This window comes from Amphimedon queenslandica, unplaced genomic scaffold (genome assembly GCF_000090795.2).
Source record: "Amphimedon queenslandica unplaced genomic scaffold, v1.1 AMPQUscaffold_11489, whole genome shotgun sequence".
NCBI lineage: Eukaryota > Metazoa > Porifera > Demospongiae > Haplosclerida > Niphatidae > Amphimedon > Amphimedon queenslandica.
This window is the reverse complement of record NW_003548269.1, coordinates 1-1280: the sequence shown is the minus strand read 5'-3', so window position 1 is coordinate 1280 and position 1280 is coordinate 1. Positions and strand designations below refer to the sequence as shown.

At 36.7% G+C, this 1280-nt stretch overlaps 1 protein-coding gene across 1 annotated transcript; it reads left to right on the top strand.

Annotated features, from left to right (window-relative positions):
* Positions 1–8: 8 nt before the first annotated feature.
* On the top strand, positions 9–1276 carry LOC109589265 (cytochrome P450 10-like; the record flags this gene model as incomplete). The annotated part of the gene is made up of 5 exons (XM_020005369.1): positions 9–275; positions 326–693; positions 742–908; positions 1046–1124; positions 1172–1276. Coding segments are annotated over exons 1-5 (957 nt in total), but the record flags the coding sequence as incomplete, so codon positions are not given.
* Positions 1277–1280: the final 4 nt, after the last annotated feature.

Sequence of the window (1280 nt, the reverse complement as noted above, 5' to 3'; positions counted from 1 at the left end):
CCACTCTCTAGTGTTTACAGCACTTCCAGTTGTAACGATGGACATTACAAGGGGCATTCCAAAATTATATATATTGTACTATAATAGATCTGGTGAAGAATGGCGTGCTAATCGTTCCAAGCTAGGAAAGCAGTTGATGCCTGCCAATGTTTATGGCTATTGTCCTGGTTTTAATAAAGTTGCAAGACGATTTATAAGAAACGTTTATGACGTTCAGAATGATGATGGTTTTGTGGAAGATGCGAGAGACTTGATTAGATACTGGTCATTAGAAGGTAACGTAATAGTCTTGATGCAAGTATACTGAAATACATTCCTTTATTAGTTGCTACTCATTTTGTTTATGGAGCCAACCTTGACTGTAGAAATGATAAAGAAGGCCTTGCAAAGGAACTTCAAGATGCAGTTGGAGGCCTGCTTGATTGCATTTTTGATTTACAGACAACCTTGCCTCTCTTTAAAATTTTTCCCACTAAAGCTTATAAAGATTTCAACAAAAACATGGACAAATTAATTGAGATTGGACAAGTCTATGCTGACAAGTACTCATCTGATATAGAGGCAAGGGCTGCAGTGAGTGATGAGAAATTTCATGGGATGAGTCTACTAGAGCAATGGCTGATTGAAGGCAAAATGAGCACTAAAGATGCCATCTCTCATTCCATTAATATGCTGGGAGCAGGAATGGACACTGTGAGTTTTTATATGTTTAGTCTTTGTTACAGCAATTTTTCCATGTAGACAGCACACACTACTGCCTTTGTTCTGTACTCATTATCCAAGCATCCCAAAGTACAGGAGAAAGCATATAAGCAGATAACATCAGTATTAGGTGATGATGAAGAACCTGATGGAGATTCTCTACAGAAGATGCCTTACCTGGGGCACCTCATTAAAGAAACGCAAAGGTAATATAAACCTTGTATACCTTAAGTAAATATCCTAAAAATCAATTCTCTGAAAGGGTGTTTTTGGAAAAAATTACAAAAACCATAATTATGAGAATAACATGCTTAATTATTATGAATTTTGTCATCATGGATAGATTATACCCTGTGGCTCCTTTTGTGCCAAGAATGCTAGACACTGATATTGATCTATTAGGCTATCATATTCCTGCTAAAGTAAGTATATTGATGACCATACCTTGTCATTAAATTTTTTTATGAAGACAACAATAGTGCCAGGACTGGAAGCTATGGGTCAAGACCCTAAACTTTTTAAGGATCCATTGAAATTCAATCCTGATCGCTGGTCAACTGATGACATACACCCATTCA